The sequence below is a fragment of the Neoarius graeffei genome, chromosome 6 (assembly GCF_027579695.1).
Source record: "Neoarius graeffei isolate fNeoGra1 chromosome 6, fNeoGra1.pri, whole genome shotgun sequence".
Classification (NCBI taxonomy): Eukaryota; Metazoa; Chordata; class Actinopteri; order Siluriformes; family Ariidae; genus Neoarius; species Neoarius graeffei.
In genome coordinates this window covers 44,138,366-44,158,849 of record NC_083574.1, presented here as the reverse complement: position 1 = coordinate 44,158,849, position 20,484 = coordinate 44,138,366, and the positions used below count along the sequence as shown (strand labels likewise).

At 41.8% G+C, this 20,484-nt stretch overlaps 1 protein-coding gene across 5 annotated transcripts in view; it reads right to left on the bottom strand.

The window, feature by feature from the left end:
• Positions 1-20,484, bottom strand: part of tspan9a (tetraspanin 9a) — a 536,473-nt gene that overhangs the window by 28,307 nt on the left and 487,682 nt on the right. For all 5 annotated transcript variants that reach the window (XM_060923692.1, XM_060923691.1, XM_060923693.1 and 2 more), the window contains 2 exons: positions 17,243-17,434; positions 6,672-6,746 (listed from right to left, as the gene is read on the bottom strand). In XM_060923692.1, coding sequence (XP_060779675.1) covers positions 6,672-6,746; positions 17,243-17,434 — 267 coding nt within the window. The remainder of the gene's footprint in view (positions 1-6,671; positions 6,747-17,242; positions 17,435-20,484) is intronic.

Sequence of the window (20,484 nt, the reverse complement as noted above, 5' to 3'; positions counted from 1 at the left end):
TGTCACCATGAAACTGAGGTCTGCATATAAGCATGGTGATCCACTCCACTAGGAACGACAGAAAACCCATTTCTCTACTTCCTCTGTTAGGAAGAACAATACCACTCCTTCAATTAGGCTTAATTTGTTGCTTAATTTATTGACTTGAACAAATGCATTGATCATTAGGAGTTTATTTGCTTAACCTTTAGCAATGTTTAAACAAAGTCTGTCCAATTTGAAAGTGAACTCGTGCACACGCTCCAAATGAAGTCCAGACAAGCGTGTGGGCTGGAGGAGACACCTGCTTGTGATTGTTGTGTGTTTGCTTTGTCATCATTTCTCATGGTAAAGTTTGGACCCAGGCTTACAGATGTTGGAGTTTGTTGAGCAGTGTTTGGACAGCGCGAATGTTTTTAATGCTTGTCAGTAGGACCTGTATGATACGACGTCTCTATCTGCTTTTAAATAAAGCTAACGTCAGGCTTGTCACACCTGCCAGCTCTAGCTAATGTGAAATATCATTAGTCTCTAATTAGAGCCTTGATCCTTGTTTGGTGGTGTTGAGTCGGAGAAGAAAACATATCAAAGCAAGCCTGACCAGTCTGTAGACTCAATGAATGTGCTCTGAGGAGGACATTCCATATTATGCTACCTTAAGATCACTTTCCAGAACGGGGGTTTAAAAAAAATCAATAGACTTCAATATGAATGCCTTTTCACATAGTTCTTTTTTTTCATACTCACATCCATTTGCTCTGAGAGTTCAATATGTTTGGTCAAGTGTGAAAGCTGTTACTGAACCCCAGTGTGGTCCAGAACAATAATCACTGTTCTACTTGAAAAATTTTATCTTGGCTTCATTTGTGTCACGATGTCTGAAAGCAGTCTATGGCCTGGGCTAAGAGTCAAATTATGTGGTTGGTTCAACTTGTCACATTACTTAGTTATTATTTGAGGTGTCTTGATGGTAGGAAAAGGCATGCTGTGGGCTGAGACAGAATGCCTTCAAGATACATATATTGAGCAAAAAAGACATTGAATTTGAATAGCTATAATTCAATAAATATTGCATTATTTTTTATATACATGCCTAGGCAAAAATTGGGCCAAAGTCAATGTTTTTCAAATGGGGTTTGGCCTATTTTATTGCCCAGGAGTGTAGAGTGTAGTACCTTTGAAAGGCTTCACCTAAACAGTCACCCAAGCCAAAGAAACAGAAAATACATGAATAATTTAAATGAATGAATAATTAAAGATTATTAAGAGCAATAAAACAATGCATTTAATGTATCAATGAGTATACTTAAGGTCATTGCTATTGTATTATTCATGTCGACGGGGTCCTTTTTAGTTTATCTTTTATGATGAGCTGGAAGGGATTCTGGTGATCGTGATTGCGGTGGTGTATTATGATGGCAGTGATCTTACTTTACTTTTGGATAAGTAATATCAAATTTAATATGAAATCTAGTTATTTTAGTTATAATTCTATTTTTAATGTGTTGTTATTATTTAGGCGGCACGGTGGTGTAGTGGTTAGCACTGTTGCGTCACAGCAAGAAGGTTCTGGGTTCGAGCCCAGCGGCTGATGAGGGCCTTTCTGTGCAGAGTTTGCATGTTCTCCCCGGGTCTGCGTGGGTTTCCTCCGGGTGCTCCGGTTTCCCCCACAGTCCAAAGACATGCGGGTTAGGTTAATTGGTGGCTCTAAATTGACTGGAGGTGTGAATGTGAGTGTGAATGGTTGTTTGTGTCTATGTGTCAGCCCTGCGATGACCTGGCGACTTGTCCAGGGTGTACCCCGCCTCTCGCCCGTAGTCAGCTGGGATAGGCTCCAGCTTGCCTGCGACCCTAAACAGGAAAAGTGGCTATGGATAATGGATGGATGGTATTATTTATATTATCATATATTTATATTATTTATATGTTTATTTTGAAAACTCTGTAAATCACCCCCCAGTGAAGTTGGCTTACTCAGTAAAGATTATTTATTATTAATGCGCCAGCTTCTATTAAGCTAAAATAGCCCACACAATAGAAGTGATGCACCAAATTGTACAGGCAGTTAGCAATTTGAAAGGAATTTGTCTGTGTGAAACAAAACAGCAAACAAAACAGGCCCAGAATAAGTCCTAGCTATAGAATCAAATATCCACACCAAATGAGAAAATCAAAGGTCTTGACAGCATCAAGTGCAATGGGATTTGAAAATTTCTTCCATCTTTTTCTTTCGTCTGCTTCTGGGATTTGAAAACAACTTTGGTTTAATTTCTTTCTCCATTACTTATGTAATTTTCCACCAAAGTGCCTGCTTCAAAATATATACTTGCAGTACGCCTCTCTTCTGTGGTCCTGGACTCTCATTTCCACTCTAGTACCGTATGGCACTGCTGCTGATTTCCTCACAATACAAGCAATGTTTGTCCTACTGAAACTCTGAGGCTCAGACACTTCTCCCTCATCAGACCACAATCTACATAATGCATGATAAGCAATATCCTATTCTCATGGCATGATTTTGCAGGCATTTGGCCAGCATCAGGCATATCATTTAATTGCCTCAGGACCTGAAAAACATGAGCACACAGGTAATATGAAATTCCCAAGAGCGCACAAGCAGTAATCTTGCAGAATCCTTTCTGAATTGGAGATACAGGAAATCAACACAGAGCAGTGACCAGCAGCAGGGTGCACTGAGTCCATAAAACTGTAAACTAAAATAAAACATGGTATTTAGGTCTCTGCTCTTATTAATGCAAGACATGATATCTATTACACAGTGCCAACTGAGGAGTCACATTATATTATGTGCGTATATACCTGAGCAGGCATCATGCTCTGAAATTAAATTGCTTTCTCTAAATTAACGGCACACCATTATTGTCTAAAGAGGGTTGCTAACCCTGCACCATTCTGGTCTAACAGATGTAAGAGAACTGCACAGGTAATACGGCTCATCTGTCTGTGAACCCGTGGCAGGAAGTGCCACCCGAGCATGTTTCTCCTAAAATCAACTAATATGGCTTCATTTGGCCAAGGTACAGTGCCACGCATGCTGGAACGAGGTCACAGGCATAAAGATGGATGCTCTAATCTGGTGCCTGGCTTCCACCATCTGCTGCAGTCAGATGGCAGGTCACCACAGGGTCATGTTTGCATGTGTGTGTGTGTAATATCGCACTGTAATCCACAGAGAGTGTGTTTAGTACCGCAGGAGCCAACTGTACCTGTGTCTTCACCTCACAACTGAAAAACAGCCATGACAGCATAAACAAGGTGGAACTCTAATTGTCAGTCATCTTGTTGCCTCCAGCTCTGATGGGCTTATGATTACAAAGTAAAGCAGTCCTAATTAAACAATCAGCACTTTAGTTTGAAAGTGTGGGACATGCCATCAATTGTTCCTATTAATGGTTTTTATACGCTGCCAGTTTTGCTTCATCTCGGCCATGATTATATATAAATGGCCTGCAATTTGGATGTCAAATGAAAAGATGAATTATAAACATCTCTGATGGCTGGTGCGAGGCCAGAGCGAACCCTCTAAATGGACAGGGGAGACATTAATGCATTCAAAATCCTTCCGGCACATGTCTTATCTTCTTTAATATGACCTTCTCTGGTCATCATATCTATCATGAGCTTCCTAGCCAGAATCCATCATCATATCAGTGACTGACATGAGCGATAAGGCATGACTGATGTTTGCTGGAATACGGCTTAGTGGCATTTAAAAGCTAATGAAATGAAAGACACACTGATATCACATTAACTTTCAGTATGTTCAGAGCAAGATATGAACATAATCTACACTGAGGCATTCTGAATTGCTATTCATTGACTCGATCTTGATGTGATCCTATACGGCTATAGCAACACGCAACACACACAGAGATACAGTCACACTTTTAAAGCCACTTTAAAGCCAGAAAGAAAAAAAAAACATCAATATGTGACAGATAATGCAACTGTCTCAACAATGAAGAGTGACTTGGTTTTACAGACAGACAGACATCTACAGTACTAGTCAAAAGTTTGGACACACCTACTCATTCATAGGTTTTTCTGTATTTTGACTATTTTCTACATTATAGCACAATACTGAAGACATTCAAGCTGTGAAATAACATATGGAACATATATGGAATTATGTGATAAACAAAAAAGTGTTAAAAAACAAAATATATTTCATATTCTTCAAAGAATCTTGCACACTATTGGTGTTATCTTAACCAGCTTCATGAGGTCGTCACCTAGAATGCTTTTCAATTAACAGGTGCCTCATCAAAAGTTAATTAGTGCAATTTCTTGCCTTCTTAATGTGTTTGAGATCAAACAGTAAATAGTAAATAATAAAAACACAGTAAATAGTCCTATTCCACAACTGTAGTAATCCATATTATGTCAAGAACCACTCAAGTTAGTAAAGAGAAATGACATCCATCATTACTTTAAGACATGAAGTGAATTTAAATTAATAAAAATAAAGAAAAAACATTGAATTAGAAGGTGTGCCCAAACTTTTGACCGGTACTGTATGAAGAAAAGGCAAGGCACAGGTGCGGAACACAGCAGCCCAGATGTGCTTCTTTCATCAAAGTTGTAATTTCCTGATACGAGGAATTTTCAGCTGGCATTATCTTGCTTATACTATACTTGTCAACATCTTAAAAAAAAAAAACCCGAACAACCCCTCCAAAAAACAAAACACCAGAGGTTTTGTATGTTCTGCATACTTCTGTTATAACTGAATGATATATGAAAATAGTTCGTATCTGTTTTTCACTGTTGCTTGCAGGGAGATAAACAGAACAATAATAAAAATTACATTCAACGTTTTCACAGAGGTTGAAATTAGAAATTCAGTTGTGAATACATCACTACACAGCACTGTGTTATTAATGCATACTTGCTGTCCGATCACAGTATCAAAACCATGCTACTGTATCTATTTTTTATCAAGCACCAGCTGAAAAAACTAGCGTCTGTTGAAACAGAGCAGGGCACCTATAAAGTTCATAGTGACTTCTAAGCAGAGATAAGGCTGTGGAGTATACAGTATTTCCCACTGACAGAGCATGCCTCAGAGACACACATATCCCATCTCTAAATGGATTGTGGGTAAGTGAATTACTTTAGCTGGGCTGGTGGGGTGAGTGAACAATGACCTCCCAGAAGGTCTTTAACAGATCCAGCACTTTCCCTTTATCTCAAAGGTCTGAGACAAAACTGCTCTCAACAATAACATGGCCTTAAACTAGATAGAACTCGACGCCAACGGCGTCGATGGGGATGCCTCCGCCTGGTAGACTACACGCCTTATTAAGTTGTGATTTGGGGATGGACATTTGACCTCACAGTAATCTTGACCTGTGACCTTTTAACCTCAAAATCTTTTTTTTTTTTAAAGATTTTTTTTGCACCTTTATTGGATAGGACAGTGTAGAGACAGGAAATGAGCGGGAGAGAGAGACGGGGAGGGATCGGGAAATGACCTCGGGCCGGAATCGAACCCGGGTCCCCGGATTTATGGTATGGCGCCTTTATCCACCTGAGCCACGATGCCCCTTAACCTCAAAATCTAATCAGTTCATGTTTGTCCCAAAACGCACAAATGGTGAAAGTTTGGTGAAAGTCCTTTCATAAGTCTTTGAGATATGGTGTTCACAAAGTCTGGGGATGGACATTTGACCTCACAGTAATCTTGACCTGTGACCTTTTAACCTCAAAATCTAATCAGTTCATGTTTGTCCCAAAGCACACAAATGGTGAAAGTTTGGTGAAATTCCTTTCATTTGCCTTGGAGATATTGCGCTCACAAGGTTTTCGGACAGACATTTGACCTCACAGTGACCTTGACCTTAGACCTTTTGATCTCAAAATCTAATCATTTCATCTTTGTCCCAAAGTGCACAAATGGTGAAAGTTTGGTGAAATTCCTTTCATAAGTCTTTGAGAGATGGTGTTCACAAAGTCTGGGGATGGACATTTGACCTCACAGTAATCTTGACCTGTGACCTTTTAACCTCAAAATCTAATCAGTTCATGTTTGTCCCAAAGCGCACAAATGGTGAAAGTTTGGTGAAATTCCTTTCATTGGCCTTTGAGATATCGCGTTCACAAGGTTTCGGGATGGACGCACGGACGCACGCATGGACGGATGGACAGACAACCTGAAAACATAATGCTTCCTGCACCTTAAGGTGGCGGAGGCATAAAAACAGCCACCGGGAGGTGAAGTGCATTTCAAGCATATGTTGTGTGACACTTGCAGCTTCATCTAGAAAGTAATCCATGAGCAGTCCGAAAGTCCAAAGGTTAGAAAGTGGTGCCCTGTAAATTCCAGCTCTTGTGTGCAATGTCATTAGAGCACTGAAAAAAGAAATATCACATGAAACTGCACCTGTAGGCTTTAAGAAACAGCCTCAGCACCAACTGGTCAGGATTATGTTGCATTGTGCAGGTGATCCTTGACCTTTGCAAATTATTTAGGGCTTGAAAATCCTGAAGGTTCCCAACCTCGGAAATGAAGAGCAGATGAAGCTGGAAAGCTCAACAGACAACTGGAGCAACAGGCTGTGCGACAATAATCTCATGATACTCAACCAGACTGTGAGTCCTTGTGTGTGAGAATGTGGACCTCACTGGTTTACGACAGGAATGCTTTGTAGGAAATCAGTACAGGAGCTTACCTTATCGGAGAATGTGAAGAAAAGGATGAGCAAAATCATCTCAGCCAACAAAATAATCAGCAAGACAATGAAGAACTGCAAGCAGAAAAAAAAAAAGAGACAAATCACTTAGTTTGAGAGAAACAAGGAAAGTAGTTCAAACGGAAAGTCTATTCAAATGAATCATCCTCTAAACACACACACCGACTCCCCCTCACTCTTCTTGCTGCTAAATATTTACAAAGTCTTCTACACAGGATGAAGCTGCCAAGCTGCAAGTATTAACTTGGGGAGCTTGATTCACTTCTTATTCATCATTCTGCTGATTGTGGCTGGTCGAGGGCATGCGAGGAGCAGCTTTAGCTCTGCTGGATGCCTGTAAGATGTTTGTTCACTGAATTTTTGCACTGACAGGTGAACTCGATTAGTTTACCCCATTTCATAGACACGACTGAAAGAAAATGATAATTTTCCTGTGCTGTGTACTAATTAATGGCTAAAATAAACTGGATTCTTGACTGTGTCACTTTTCTGTTTGGCTTTTCTGTCACATGTCAAATAAGATGCAGGAATGGATCTAAATATGTGATTTGCCTCTAAATGAAAACACTGAAATTCAGTATATCAGATACAGTGGTGCTTGAAAGTTTGTGAACCCTTTAGAATTTTCTATATTTCTGCATAAATATGACCTCAAACATCAGTTTATCACACAAGTCCTAAAAGTAAATAAAGGGAACCCAGTTAAACAAATGAGACAAAAATATTATACTTGGTCATTTATTTATTGAGGAAAATGATCCAATATTACATATCTGTGAGTGGCAAAAGTATGTGACTACTTTTGTACTTCACAAGTACTGCTCTAGGATTAGCATCTAATTTGAAGGTGAAATTAGAGTCAGGTGTTTTCAATCAATGACAATCAAGTGTGACTGGGCACCCTGTTTTATTTAAAGAACAGGGATCTATCAAAGTCTGATCTTCACAACACATGTTTGTGGAAGTGTATCATGGCACGAACAAAGGAGATTTCTGAGGACCTCAGAAAAAGTGTTGTTGATGCTCATCAGGCTGGAAAAGGTTACAAAACCATCTCTAAAGAGTTTGAACTCCAACAATCCACAGTCAGACAGATTGTGTACAAATGGAGGAAATTGAAGACCATTGTTACCCTCCCCAGGAGTGGTCGACCAACAAAAATCACTCCAAGAGCAAGGCGTGTAATAGTCAGCGAGGTCACAAAGGACCCCAGGGTAACTTCTAAGCAACTGAAGGCCTCTCTCACATTGGCTAATGTTAATGTGCATGAGTCCACCATCAGGAGAACACTGAACAACAAATAGTGTGCATGGCAGGGTTGCAAGGAGGAAGCCACTGCTCTCCAAAAAGAACATTGCTGCTTGTCTGCAGTTTGCTAAAGATCATGTGGTCAAGCCAGAAGGCTATTGGAAAAATGTTTTGTGGACAGATGAGACCAAAATAGAACTTTTTGGTTTAAATGAGAAGCGTTATGTTTGGAGAAAAGAAAACACTGCATTCCAGCATAAGAACCTTATTCCATCTGTGAAACATGGTGGTGGTAGAATCATGGTTTGGGCCTGTTTTGCTGCATCTGGGCCAGGATGGCTTACCATCATTGATGGAACAATGAATTCTGAATAATACCAGCAAATTCTAAAGGAAAATGTCAGGACTTTGGCTGCTTTTTACCAGGCTGTGGATTGTCCAACAAGGAACAACAGGACAATTGACTTGCTGTATGCTAATGTGAGGGATGCATACAGAGTCACACCCCTTCCCCCACTAGGGAAGTCTGACCACAACCTGGTTCTTCTACAGCCGAAGTACACCCCCCTGGTTCAAAGGCAGCCCGCAACAACTAGCTCCATCAGGAGGTCGTCCCTTGAAATCGAAGATGCCCTCAGAGACTGTTATGACATCACGGACTGGGATGTGCTGCTTAGCCCACACTGTGAGGACATAGAGGGGCTGACACACTGTCTGACGGATTACCTCAACTTCTGTGCAGACGTGGTCTCCCCCGCTAAGACTGTATGGTGTTACCCTAATAACAAGCCATGGGTAACACAGTAAGTCAAAGCTGTCCTCAACAAGAAGAAGGCTGCCTTCAGGAGCAGGGATAGGGACGCAATGAAAGCAGCACAGCAGGAGGTGAAACGCTGCATGAGGGAAGCTAAGGACAGCTACAGGAGAAAGGTGGAGCAGAAGCTGAAGGAGAACAGCAGGAGGGAGGTCTGGGAAGGTGTGAAAACCATCACAGGCCACAATACAAAGACCAGAGTCATTGAGGGGACAGTGGAGAGGGCGAACGAGTTGAATGACTTCTTCAACCGGTTCAACCAGCCCACGTCCCCCCTCACTGCAGCCATCTCTCCTTCTTCCCTCAATACACCTCCCCCCAGTCATCACAGCAGCCCCCTCCTCCCCCACCTCAACACAGACTCCTCCATGCATTACTGCAGACCAGGTCAGAGGTCAACTGAGGAGGCTTCACCCCAGGAAAGCAGCAGGCCCAGACAAGGTGTGTCCCCGACTACTGAAGACCTGCGCTGCTGTACTGGATGAACCACTCCAACGCATCTTCAACCTCAGCCTGCAGCTGGGGAGAGTGCCCACCCTCTGGAAGACATCATGTATCATTCCAGTTCCCAAAAAGAATTGGCCCAGCGAGCTGAACGACTTCCGACCGGTGGCACTCACTTCACATCTGATGAAGATGTGGGAGCGGCTCTTCCTCAGCCTCCTCAGACCCCAGGTACAACATGCCCAGGACTGTCTGCAGTTTGCGTACTGGGCAGGTGTTGGTGTGGAAGACGCCATCCTCTACCTGCTACACCGTGCCCACTCCCATCTGGATAAGGGAAATGGCACAGTGAGGATCCTCTTCTTGGACTTCTCAAGTGCCTTCAACACCATCCAGCCCCTTTTGCTTCAGGACAAACTGAACAGGATGCGAGTGGACCCCTGCCTGGTCACCTGGATCTCCAGCTACGTCACTGACAGGCCGCAGTACGTCAGGCTGCTGAAGGACATCACGTCTGACACTGTGATTAGCAGCACCAGAGCATCCCAGGGCATGGTGCTGGCCCCTCTTCTCTTCACCCTGGACACCACGGACCTCTGCTACAACTCGGAGTTGTGTCACATTCAGAAGTTTGCCAATGACACAGCCATCGTTGGGTGTATCAGTGACGACAGAGAGGAGGAGTATAGGAGCCTGGTGAGGGACTTTGCTGTGTGGTGCAACAGGAACCATATGCAGCTCAACACCTCGAAGACCAAGGAGCTGGTCATTGACTTTGGGAGGTCCAGACCAAGGTCACGACCAGTTCTGATCGAGGGAGTCGAGGTGGAGGCTGTGGATTCCTACAAGTACCTCGGGCTGTGGCTGGACAGCAAGCTGGACTGGACTTGCAACACCAAACACTTATACAGGAAGGGACAGAGCAGGCTATACTTCCTTAGGAGGCTGCGGTCCTTTAACATCTGCAGGAAACTCCTGTGGATGTTCTATCAGTCTGTGGCCGCCAGTGTCCTGTTTTACACCGTGGTGTGCTGGGGGGGCAGCACATCCAAGAAGGACACATACAGGCTGGACAAACTGATCAGGTGGGCCGGCTCTGTGGTCGGCATGAAGCTGGACTCTCTGGTGATGGTGGCAGAGAAGAGGTCTATGGACAAACTATTGAACATCATGGACGATGCCAGTCACCCTCTGCACACCGTCATCAGCAACCAGAGGAGCCTGTTCAGTGACAGAATGCTCCTTCCCAAGTGCAGGACGAACAGACTCAAAAACTCCTTTGACCCTCACGCTATCAGACTGTACAACTCCTTTCCGGGGGAAGGAGGGGTAACAGGAGGACAGAGGAAGGGAAGGAGCAGTAGCCTAGCCTAACAATAAGCAATACCGGACAATGTGCAATATAAAAGTGCAATATCTCTCCTGCTGCCCCCCTTCCCTTTTTTCCCCTCCTCTCTCTCCCCCCTTCCTCTCTTCCCCATATCTTATTCTTTTTATATTTGTATATGTAAATACTTAAATTAATTTATCTAGAAGTTTTTCTCTATTTATTTGTAATGATGCTGCTGGAATCTTAATTTCCCTGAGGGAACCCTCCCAAAGGGATCAGTAAAGTTTTATCTAATCTAATCTAATCTAATCTAATCTAATCTAATCTAATCTAATCTAATCTAATCTAATCTAATCTAATCTAATCTAAGACATCTGTCCATGAACTGAATCTCAAGAGAAGGTGGGTCATGCAGCAAGACAACGATCCTAAGCACACAAGTCGTTCTACCAAAGAATGGTTAAAGAAGAATAAAGTTAATGTTTTGGAATGGCCAAGTCAAAGTCCTGACCTTAATCCAATCGAAATGTTGTGGAAGGACCTGAAGCGAGCAGTTCATGTGAGGAAACCCACCAACATCCCAGAATTGAAGCTGTTCTGTTTGGAGGAATGGGCTAAAATTCCTCCAAGCCGGTGTGCAGGACTGATCAACAGTTACTGGAAACGTTTAGTTGTAGTTATTGCTGCACAAGGGGGTCACACCAGATACTGAAAGCAAATGTTCACATACTTTTGCCACTCACAGATATGTAATATTGGATCATTTTCCTCAATAAATAAATGCCCAAGTATAATATTTTTGTCTCATTTATTTAACTGGGTTTTCTTTATCTACTTTTAGGACTTGTGTGAAAATCTGATGATGTTTTAGGTCATATTTATGCAGAAATATAGAAAATTCTAAAGGGTTCACAAACTTTCAAGCACCACTGTAAAGCAGTGATGCAGTTGACTCATCTCCAGCTCTAGTACTAATCTTCCATTCATCCCTGAAACCTACACAACTCTACAGTGATGTACCAGTTTATTTTTTTTTAGTCATTGTCCATTTTTCAGGTGCTCAGTATGAACATCACAGTGAAATTATGTTCAAAAAGGCCAGCATAGTCTCTATGATTACAGCTATGTACAGTCCGTACAGGGGTATAGTATACAGGTGAGATTATTCACTGAAGAAAGGATGAGACTTGGCCATTGCAGCTTTATATATCTCATTTGTTGCCTGCCAGCCACATTTAGTCTGTTCATTAATGGAAAAGGACCAACACAGGCCCAGTACTGAATCTATTATTTGGTTGATCAACCATTCTCGGTACAACATTGACACTGACATGGTGCATAATGGGCAATGATGCAGTGTTACTGGGACTTTAAACAGTGCCACTGATGAATTGTGAAAAGATCCACCACTCAGAAAATCCAGCCAAAAGAAGTCCCGTTATCATCCAAATAAGGTTTGCTCAGTATTGCTCCCACTAAGGATACAGGGTACAAAGACCACAGTCAGTAGTTGTACACCTATAGATGTGACTACGGTATATTGTATGTGTAGCTGATGAAATGGTTAATAAGGCCAAGTTTACATTAGACCGTATCTGTCTCGTTTTCTTCGCGGATGCACTGTCCGTTTACATTAAAACGCCTGGAAACGCCGGGAAACGGGAATCTGCCAGGGTCCACGTATTCAATCCAGATCGTGTCTAGTCCGGTGCTGTGTAAACATTGAGAATGCGCGGATACGCGGATACGCTGTGCTGAGCTCTAGCTGGCGTCGTCATTGGACAACGTCACTGTGACATCCACCTTCCTGATTCGCTGGCGTTGGTCATGTGACGCGACTGCTGAAAAACGGCGCGGACTTCCGCCTTGTATCACCTTTCATTAAAGAGTATAAAAGTATGAAAATACTGCAAATACTGATGCAAATACTGCCCATTGTGTAGTTATGATTGTCTTTAGGCTTGCCATCCTTCCACTTGCAAGTGGTAAGTGACTTGCGCATGCCCGATATGCACTGAGATCACACACACAGCGGCTCAGTCCCGAATCACTGCTCGTGCACTTCACTTGCGCGCTCTGTGAGCTGCGCAGGGCCGGAGTGCGCACCCTCCAGAGGGCACTCGCTGTTCAGGGCGGAGTGATTTGGAGCGCAGGATGCCTGCGGAGCTGAGCGTATCCGTGTATTGGCGTTGCTGTGTGCACGCGAATCGTGTATTGGCGTTGCTGTGTGCACGCTAATTGTTTTAAAAACGTTAATCTGATGATCCGCTGATACGGTCTAAGGTAAACCCCACCTAAGTGTATGTACGGTACAAGATAGGTATACGTACATGCTGCATATGTACAAGATGGGTACAGGCTGGCTGCTCAAAAGGTCAGCTAATTCAAATTTACATCTGCTCCCTCTAGTAATCACGCTTAATCACACCAGCTTAGCCACTGAGAAAACGGTATTAAAATGAGTGTTGTGTGAGAGTTGAGCCTCTCGCTTCATGCATGCACTGCCATGATTCATACACGTCTCACCTCTTTGTGTAAAATCCTCCTTCTGTTCAACTTCCAGTCTTTAAATAGTATGTACGTTTATATGCAATCAGGTCTGCAGTCATTGGGTTACATAAGCCCCCCCAGATCATAAAAAGTTCTCAGATATGAAAGACTTGGAAAGACTTGTATTATTATAATACAACATTATCTTAACCAATTTATTATTAAGGCTTGTAAATCACACAAAAGCCCTGAATGTGACAAGCTCTCGAAATTAATCTGTGACCGGCACTATTAAAAAGAGATAATAGCTTTATACTTGTACTTAATACAATATGAGAAAGGGCATAAAGAGACATTACATGTTTGAGTGAGTGACATAAAAGTGTTGAGAAACCCACTAGTAAACTGCCAGAATAGACAGGCAAGGTTAGATAGGATCTGATTTGATAGGCCACATTAGATAGGAGATGGCGCAATGATTTCTCTCCCAGGAGCCTGCAGAGTTATGGACAGTTCCTTTTGCTCCATTCTGCTTATAAACAAAAGCTGTTCAGTTGGAGAAAATAAACACTGAATCATATCAGACCTGGAGCACATATTCTCCTAAAATGGATTGATGTCCTAGAGAAAGACTGGGGGTGTAACATACAGCCAAAATCTGTATCTGTTCAGTGCCTAAAATATATGTATCTGTATTTGAATTTTAACCAGAAGTTGGTGTTGCCTAAACTGGATTATTTATTTATTTATTATAAATAAAAATGTTATCCTACCACTTTGCCCCTGGAAACAGAAAAAAAACCAAGGCTGCTGGAAAAAGAAGTCATTTTTCATTCAAAAATAAAATAGCCTCAGTGAGGCTGTAGCGCATACCGGCCACTGTGTGTGAGTTTGAAATCCGATCAATCCTGTGGGAGGAGTAGTGATTTTTGTGAAATTGCATATGACCCCTGCGTAGCTGCATCTATGGTAGGTGGCACCACCTGGTGAACAATTCTTGTTGGAATATGTCTTTAGAGTCTTCTGGGTGAGTTTCAATGAAAAGGTCCCAGCAGTTTATGAAGAGGAGCGTTTAATATGACGAGTCACCCAAAATTTTCAGACACCCATAAAATCGTAAATATAACAGGTGGCGCCACTGTCTTGACAACTTTTATGCACACCCACCTAGGGAACATTGTATGTGAGTTTGATCGAAATCCAATCAATCCTGTTGGAGCAGTAGCAATTTTTGTAAATTGTGGATGGACGATGACGACGATGGACGACGGACAGATGACGCGTGATCGCATAAGCTCATCTGGCCTGGCCTGCGGACAGATGAGCTAACAATTTGCAGAGCATAACTTTATTCAACATGTACAGTTTCTCAATTTCTGCTACACCACTCAAGTTCATAACTGGCCTCAACAAGATGCCCTGTGGAAATTTCTGGCAACTCGCTCGCTAACTATCTTTAAAAACAATGTCTTTTTCAAATCAGATAACTATTGTTTATAGTTAATAGCAACAACCACCTAATATTTGATTAGATTTACTTGAGTGTTGGGTTTGTTATATTTCAGAAAGATCAGAACGGCTTGTTGGACATGCTATCCAATCTACTGCTATCAATATTTCAGTACAAAGTCTGTATGATTTTCTGGGAAGACCTTTCATTTTATAACAATGAACAACCCAAACGAACCTGACAAAACCTTGAAAAACAAACGAAAAAACAGTGCACCGCTTCTTGATATCTATATTTGTATTTGTTCAAGCAACATTATCTGTTCATTCAAAGTAACATTCATATGCGGTTATATCCTTAATAATAGGCATATCAGATGCTTGCTGGCCGTGCTGTGAAAATTGTGCATACAGATGCTCATCTGAGTTTCCACATCTGTCATTGTTTAATTCTTGAATATTTTCTATCATGAACACTATCATGAAAAAGCTTATAATCTCTGCTTTCCAAAGAAATGTATCTCATTAAGATCTGTTCAGTACTTTGGGAGTAATGGCAGGTTGAAACTGCTGGTGCTATTTGAGTCACGGGAAAGTGGTCAGGCTCTCTCTCTCTCTCTCTGTCTTTCTGTCTCTCTCTTCTGATCAGTTTCCGACTGGATTACTCATGAATATCAATCAGATAACTTTTATAGGGATGTTGTCTCGTTCTCACTGTTTCTGATGAAGTATTCAGCAAAATTTTCTGTCTGCTAGTTTTGATGTTATGTTTCACGGGAGACTTTGAAGTGAGTTTTCATAGCTTTACCTACTTATTTTTTCAAATCAAACCAATTCATGTAAATAAATAACTATTTTAGAATATAACTGTAGTTGTTTTGATGAACAATATTGAGATCTTAGTGGTCGAAATAAGATTAAAAAAAAACGGAAGTCAGAAATGCAAGTGTCAATGTCAGTTCAATTAATTGGAATTGGTTACTGGATGTGGATCACACTGTTTTTCAAGGTTAGCCTTGAAAGCTGTGAATATTAATTGAAATAATCATTTATATTCTTTCATATAAACACTACAGGCCCTATTTAGAAATACAAAGGCCTACAGAACACAAAGAGGGTATTAGAAGTATTCTTTTATCACTTTTTTATTTTGATAGAGAATGGTAGATGTGAATGACATTCAGTGCTTATTTATGCATATTTTAGAATTAAAATTGATTTCTCCTCCTTTGTGATGTACAAATGAGAGTTAAAGGAACAGTCCACCGTATTTCCATAATGAAATATGCTCTTATCTGAATTGAGACGAGCTGCTCCGTACCTCTCCGAGCTTTGCGCGACCTCCCAGTCAGTCAGACGCAGTCAGACGCGCTGTCACTCCTGTTAGCAATGTAGCTAGGCTCAGTATGGCCAACGGTATTTTTTGGGGCTGTAGTTAGATGCGACCAAACTCTTCCACGTTTTTCCTGTTTACATAGGTTTATATGACCAGTGATATGAAACAAGTTCAGTTACACAAATTGAAACGTAGCGATTTTCTATGCTATGGAAAGTCCGCACTATAATGACAGGCGTACTAACACCTTCTGCACGCTTCGGCAGCGCATTGATATGGAGCTCAGATATCAATGCGCTGCCGAAGCACGCAGAAGGTGTTAGTACGCCTGTCATTATAGTGCGGACTTTCCATAGCATAGAAAATCACTACATTTCAATTTGTGTAACTGAACTTGTTTCATATCACTGGTCATATAAACCTATGTAAACAGGAAAAACGCGGAAGAGTTTGGTCGCATCTAACTACAGCCCCAAAAAATACCATTGGCCATACTGAGCCTAGCTACATTGCTAACAGGAGTGACAGCGCGTCTGACTGACTGGGAGGTCGCGCAAAGCTCGGATAGGTACGGAGCAGCTCGTCTCAATTCAGATAAGAGCATATTTCATTATGGAAATATGGTGGACCGTTCCTTTAAGATCAACTTTACATTGCACAAGTAAAGCCATTTGGTGAAGAGAGTGTACCAATTTAACGTTATACATAATTAGCATAATTAATACTAATTAAAGACTAGTTTGCATAATTTTTTTTTTTTTACTGATTTTTCAAACTTTTTATTCAGTATACAACCATCTATGTGCCTGCCAATTTCCATGTAAATATCTTGAAAATAAAAGTTATTAAGAAAAAACATTTGATCTCATTTGTTAACAAGGCCCATTTTGGACCATGTGATCCTCAAACATCATATTACAGCAGTTTTCTAAAAATTAAGCTGTTTTTTCAAACTCTGATTGGTAATATCTCAAGAATGGATAAACATATTTTAATTCTGTAAAAAGTATGTTGTTCTGCATTCAGTTCTGGATTCAATGAGACCAGTTTCAGCCAGTATGGCTTGAATTTGAATTTTCACCTGATATACCTACACTCTTAAAACGAATGTGTTGGAAATCAACACATCTTTTGTGCAAGTTTAATTTCAACAAGAGTTGTGTTATATTTCAGAAATGTTTAACACCACAAAAGTTGTGTTGAATATGGTAACACACATAATGTGTTAAAATGAACAAAAGTTCTGTTGTCCCAATCTGGACATAGAGATGTGTTAAAAAACAACGCAAGTTGTGTTATTTTCAACACGTGTTTTAAGAGTGTACTAATAAAGACTGACAGACTGCCCAATTTTGCAATGTTACACAGAGTGAGTGTATTAGGGTAGAGATAGTGCTGTGTGTGTTTGTGTCTGTGTATGGGGTCAGAGATATACTCACACTCAGGAGCAGGCACTTGTTTTCCTTGATGGCACCCAGGCAACCAAGGAAGCCGGTCACCATGACGATGGCGCCTATAGCGATGATAAGGTTGGCAGCGGAGAGGGAGGGGAAGGAGGGCGAAAACGTGGCAAAGCTGCCCTGAGACACTGCCAACCAGATCCCTACGCCCAGCAATCCACAGCCACACAACTATATATGTAGTGGAGGGAGAGAGAGAAAGAGATTGATTGATTGATTGATTGATTGATTGATTGATTGATTGATTGATTGATTGATTGATTGATTGATTGATTGATTGATTTGCTAAAATTAATGTGACATTTGGAAATTAACACATCAAAGACACTATTTGGCATGAATTTGTTTCTAGTCTGTTTATTACTTTAAAAAAAAAAAAAAGATGTCTATTAAGTGACATCTCCTTTCACCTGCACAACAGTCCCAGACAGGTAATGAACATGATTTCAGCTCTGCTCAATGCATTTTAAATTTGGGATTCAATCCCATCTGCACATGCTGACAGGCCAGCTCCAGCATTTTTACAAGAGATAAAGTGTGTATAAGTGTGTCACTGAGAGAGATATTAAGGGACTGAGTAAATACATAGGAGCCTGGTTATGGTGACAGCGGCTGTATGTGTGAAAAAAGGAGGTGTGAGCAATCGAACCAGTGACTGACAGCCTCAGCTGATCCTGGGCTTGTTTTCTCCAAGGATCACATGTAAAACAGACAGAAAGAGGGTATGGAGTTGAACAAACCAGTCGTGCAGGGAGGAGATAGCTGACATTTCCCTGGCCGCTAATGGAATGATATCCAACACAACTGCCTTGTGTATAAGAAATCCCATGCAGCAGTGATACACAATCAGGCACCATGCAATAAATCACATCGTTGCCATGTCTGCCTCAGTACACCGCTGCTCAGCAGAGCATTACAGTACATTATCGTTAAATGCTAACAAACCCACAGCATACTGAGGCTAAACGGCAAGCCCTGACGCTGATTTCCAACTCTTTCAGACACAATGAATAAGTAATGGCGCCCACATATAGGCTTCCTGAGCACAGTAATTGAGCTGGCAGGTTATGTTCTATCCATAACAATGACCTGTGCACTTAAGCATAAATAGAGCTCTTTATTTGAAGCACGGTGTAACAAACACCTTTAGGCATCATTGATTCGGTAATCCGTCACTCTTTTTGCTAAGTTTCCCACAGCATCAGAGATTAAAATATTTGTGCATTTCACTTTTGGCAGCTGAAAGTGGGTGCTAATGTGATGTTTGGTGAAGCAGCACTTTACCAGATTTGGCTGAGAGTAAGAGAAATGGCTTGGCCTTCAATGAACTACAGAGTCACAGTGCATGAACAGTTACCCAAGACCTCCAGCTCAACCCTTCCGTTTACATTGCTAACATTCATCAGTTCTCAACTGTTTGACATGCTGAACATACGCACACTCACTCAAATTTGATTGCTTTCTCTGTAAATTAATCCAGAAATGAACAATTGTGTAATGTTTGCTGTGTCTCTACCTCTTCTAAACCCTGTACTCCTTATAGTTTGCAATCATACACGATTTATTTTAATTACGTCTGGCATCCTCATCTCTCATCTCATTATCTCTAGCCACTTTATCCTGTTCTACAGGGTCGCAGGCAAGCTGGAGTCTATCCCAGCTGACTACGGGCGAAAGGCGGGGTACACCCTGGACAAGTCGCCAGGTCATCACAGGGCTGACACATAGACACAGACAACCATTCACACTCACATTCACACCTATAGTCAATTTAGAGTCACCAGAACCTGCATGTCTTTGGACTGTGGGGGAAACCGGAGCACTCGGAGGAAACCCACGCAGACACGGGGAGAACATGCAAACTCCACACAGAAAGGCCCTCGCCGGCCACGGGGCTCAAACCCGGACCTTCTTGCTGTGAGGTGACAGCGCTAAACACTACACCACCGTGCCGCCCATCTGGCATCCCTAGTTTCATTTTAACAGTCAGAACACATCCATCAACAGCAACCAGCTCTTTCACAAACTCCTTAGATCAGAAATCCAGGGCAATATGCCACATTTGACTCCCGAAGTCTCATGTCTGATTGAAAAGCCTGCAAGTCTCTGAGGCATCATGAAAGATCAGGCGAAAGAGGATGGGACAGTGAGAGAGTGCATTAGCAAGTGCAAAAGAGTGGAGGTGAGAAGGAAAAAACAGACAGAATGAGGAAGAGAGACTGACGCAGAACAGAAAGCACAGTGGGACAGAGGACGCAGGGCAATTAAAAGAATAAATAAGAGTAGAAGAATCGAGTAAATGCTATATGACACTCATTCAGGAAGACGAGAGCACCATAATGGTGCATTTATTTGGAGCATGTGGTGATGGAGACCTCAATGGACACGTTGTTCTTTTCTGATGAGTCTTGAGGGTGGAAGAGTGAAAAAGAGAAGTACAAAAGGTAGGAAAATAAACTACAGAGTGCCGTGTTCTCAGCTCTCTCTGGACGAGCTTAATAACACAACACTGTCACATTCATTCGATGTCTCCTTTTTTTTCTGTTTCACTTTCTTCTTGTTTATATTCTCTTAAAGGAACAGTCCACCGTACTTCCATAATGAAATATGCTCTTATCTGAATTGAGACGAGCTGCTCCGTACCTCTCCGAGCTTTGCGCGACCTCCCAGTCAGTCAGACGCAGTCAGACGCGCTGTCACTCCTGTTAGCAATGTAGCTAGGCTCAGTATGGCCAATGGTATTTTTTGGGACTGTAGTTAGATGCGACCAAACTTTTCCACGTTTTTCCTGTTTACATAGGTTTATATGACCAGTGATATGAAACAAGTTCAGTTACACAAATTGAAACGTAGCGATTTTCTATGCTATGGAAAGTCCGCACTATAATGACAGGCGTACTAACACCTTCTGCGCGCTTCGGCAGCGCATTGATACGGAGCTCAGATATCAATGCGCTGCCGAAGCACAAAGAAGGTGTTAGTATGCCTGTCATTATAGTGCGGACTTTCCATAGCATAGAAAATCGCTACATTTCAATTTGTGTAACTGAACTTGTTTCATATCACTGGTCATATAAACCTATGTAAACAGGAAAAACGTGGAAGAGTTTGGTCGCATCTAACTACAGCCCCAAAAAATACCATTGGCCATACTGAGCCTAGCTACATTGCTAACAGGAGTGACAGCGTGTCTGACTGCGTTTGACTGACTGGGAGGTCGT